The sequence below is a fragment of the Seriola dumerili genome, unplaced genomic scaffold, assembly GCF_002260705.1.
Source record: "Seriola dumerili isolate Sdu_G_001 unplaced genomic scaffold, Sdu_1.0 BDQW01000811.1, whole genome shotgun sequence".
NCBI lineage: Eukaryota > Metazoa > Chordata > Actinopteri > Carangiformes > Carangidae > Seriola > Seriola dumerili.
Window position 1 is genome coordinate 368,755 of NW_019175066.1, and position 3,352 is coordinate 372,106.

Here is a 3,352-nt window from a genome sequence, read left to right on the forward strand (position 1 = left end):
GAGGGGGTGGGGGTGGGGGGGTGCTCTCAGCTGTGATCGGTGAAGGAAACAAAACCTCAAGAGGAGGTGTGATGGAGAGCAGGAAGAGGAGGTGTGTCCTTTATTTGAGGGGGTGGGGGTGGGGGGGTGCTCTCAGCTGTGATCGGTGAAGGAAACAAAACCTCAAGAGGAGTGGGGGTGGGGGGGTGCTCTCAGCTGTGATCGGTGAAGGAAACAAAACCTCAAGAGGAGTTGTGATGGAGAGCAGGAAGAGGAGGTGTGTCCTTTATTTATAACTATCTTAAAACTACTAAAAATATCATGGAGTCTGGTTGCTGGTGTATTTGGTCTCCATGGTAACCACAGGGTCCGGTTGTTCAGGTTCTTGTCAGAAACCCCCTCTGTGTGCAAGGGGGGTTGGGGTGGGGGGGCGGACTGTTTGATGGTTAAACAGCAGATCAACAGTAAATACAGGCAGAACACCCCCCCCCACCCCCTCCTCCTCCTTTGATGCAGGACAGTGTTGATGCTGAACACACACTTTGAGCTGCATGTTAAATGTCCACAGTCAGGACCTGGACCTGGACTTGGACCTGGACCGGTCTCTGCTGCAGGTCTTTATTATGAAGAAACACAGGCAGATCTCTTTCCCACAATCCTCTGCAGCAGTGATCCAGCTCCAGGGCCTCAGGGACGTGAACTATCAGGTCAGACTGAAGTCTGAGAACCTGACCTCAGATCAGTCTCAGTCAGTGAGCAGCAGCTGGAAGGAAACAGGTCAGAGAAACAGTCTCAGAGAAACAGCAGAGAGAAGAAAAGCTTCAGGCAGCAGAATCAGAGTCTGATCTCAGGTCAGTTTCATTCTGATCAAATCAATAATTTAATCTGATCAATTTCGGACCTTCAGTGTTTGGATCATCTCCTCAGTTCAGGTTCTGGTCCTGGGTGATCCTGGTTCCTGTCTAGTTTCAGTTTCCAGTTCCAGTCCATTTTCTGGTTCTGGTCCAGGTTCTAAGGTTCTGTGTGTTCTTGGTTCCAGTGTGAAGTCGGTCCAGCAGCAGGATGCGGGTCAGTACTGGTGTGAGGTGGAGTTCCACGGTCTGACGTTCTCCTCTGAACGAGCCTGGATCACTGTGGAAGGTAAGGACCCTGAATGCACCACAGTCAATCCTCCAGCTGTTCCAGCAGCTGTCTGTGTATTCTTAGTCTGCTGTGACCCTGAACACACCCCTCCATCTCCTGCAGGTGTCCCTCACTTCCTCCAGGAGCCTCAGGACGTGGCCACATTCCCCAATGTGCCCTTCAACCTCACCTGTGTGGCGGTCGGCCCCCCCGAGCCCGTGGAGGTGCTGTGGTGGCTGGGGGGGGTCCTGGAGGGAGAGCCCAGATCGTCCCCCTCCGTCCTCCACGTCCAAGGTCAGAGAGTCTTCTGATTTTAGAGTGTGTGAGGAGCTATATGTAAGTTAGATATTGCTACATAGCTAATGTTAGCATTAGCAACTGAGACGCCAGTGTTAACTCTTCTTCTGCTGAAGGTGGCATGCTAACCAGCTAGCCTCGGCTAGTATCATCACTTCCTGACTAGTGACTCTGTAGATTTACTGCCTCCTCTCATGCTCTGCTGTTAGTCACAGCTTCCTGGGATATGACCTCATTATAATGGAGTTATGTTACACACACACACACACAAACACACACACACGCATACATATAGATCCTGTGGTTTCTTCTCTCTGATGGATTTCCACTATAAATGGAACGATCCACATGAGCTGGGAAATGAAAACCGTGCATTAACAACACACACACACACACACGCACACGCATGCAGTTTCCTGTCAGTGTGTGGTGTTGTCTTTCAGGAATTTGTGCGTTGAAAGAACACTTGCCTCTAAAACTGTCTCCATCACATCTGTATGAGGTCACATCTGTATGAACGTCACGTCTGTATGAACGTCACGTCTGTACGAGGTCACGTCTGTATGAACGTCACGTCTGTACGAGGTCACATCTGTATGAACGTCACGTCTGTACGAGGTCACATCTGTACGAGGTCACGTCTGTACTAAAGACTTCACACTGTTTCTCGTGCAGTCTGTCCTGAGTCTGTGTGATGATGTGAGCTGGCGTCAGATACTAACTCACCTGTGATCACTGACTCTCTGTCTGCAGGTGTGAACAGCAGCATCAAGTTTTACTGTGAAGCAAAGAACGCCAGAGGGATCTCAGTCTCCAGAACCGGTACCGTTCACATTAAAGGTGAGTTTACCTGTTCACCTGTTCACTAACGGCAACGTCTACTGAGCGTCACACTGCTCAGACAGGTGGGCTGGAAGACATCTATACCTGTGATCTTAGTACAAGTTTTTCAGGATGTGAACAGCTGATCACAGTAAAGGTACAGGAACAGGAAGTGACATCACCTCGCACACCTGCACACTTCCTCATTCACTGCAGTGTAAAGACCCTCCAGTCCAGTCACAGGGGTCACAGGGGTCACAGGGGTCACTGGGATCACTGGGATCACTGGGATCACAGGGGACCTGGTCCAGTTAGTCCACATGTCTTTGTTGAAGCGGTGTAGATCTTTAATCTGGTCCAGAGTCAGTCTTTGGTTCTACGGGCCAGAACCAGTCTGTAGTCAGTTTAATGGAAACCCACCGGAAATCTGCTGGTCTGTCTGTAAACCTGAACCTGAACTATGGGTGACACAGTTTACAGGTACAAACTGTTTAATTAAACACCTGCTGAGCTCTTATTGGATGATGCCTGTTTGGGGGCGGGGTTTAGTGTTGCCAGCGGCTCCAGTCGGACTCCAGGTCCTGAGGATGGTGGAAAACAACGTCACGTTGTCATGGAGACCAGGATTCACAGGTCACTCTGAGCTGTCCACCTGCATCATCCAGGTAACACACACACACACACACACACACACACACACACACACACACACACATACACACACACACACAAATTATGAACTTAATTCAGCTGTTTTTGAAGCTCCTCATCCTCTCTCTCTCCTCCACCCCCCTTGCTCAGGTGTCGAGGCGGGCTGCCCGGAGGTGGGACCTCCCTCAGCAGGAGGTTCAGGTTCCTCCTCACCTCCAGGTGATGTCAGGACTCAGGAGTCACTCAAACTACAGTGTGAGGGTCTCCTGTGCGAACGAGGTGGGGGCGTCTCCTTTCTCCCCCTGGTTGCACTTCCAGACACCTGAGTCAGGTGAGACACTACATTACCCATCAGCCTCAGCTGCTGTTGCCACAGAGAAGAGGTGTGAATTCAGAACACATCACCATGGTTACTGAATACTGACATCTGTAGCTTCACTCTGCTCTTAAGCTCTGTGATTGGATGTTTTTTGTTTTTTTT

At 50.4% G+C, this 3,352-nt stretch overlaps 1 protein-coding gene across 1 annotated transcript in view; it reads left to right on the plus strand.

The window, feature by feature from the left end:
• tyro3 (TYRO3 protein tyrosine kinase) overlaps nucleotides 1–3,352 on the plus strand; it is a 14,149-nt gene that overhangs the window by 3,923 nt on the left and 6,874 nt on the right. The window contains exons 2-6 of the mRNA XM_022766100.1: nucleotides 1,019–1,119; nucleotides 1,225–1,395; nucleotides 2,152–2,238; nucleotides 2,770–2,885; nucleotides 3,022–3,202. Coding sequence (XP_022621821.1) covers nucleotides 1,019–1,119; nucleotides 1,225–1,395; nucleotides 2,152–2,238; nucleotides 2,770–2,885; nucleotides 3,022–3,202 — 656 coding nt within the window. The remainder of the gene's footprint in view (nucleotides 1–1,018; nucleotides 1,120–1,224; nucleotides 1,396–2,151; nucleotides 2,239–2,769; nucleotides 2,886–3,021; nucleotides 3,203–3,352) is intronic.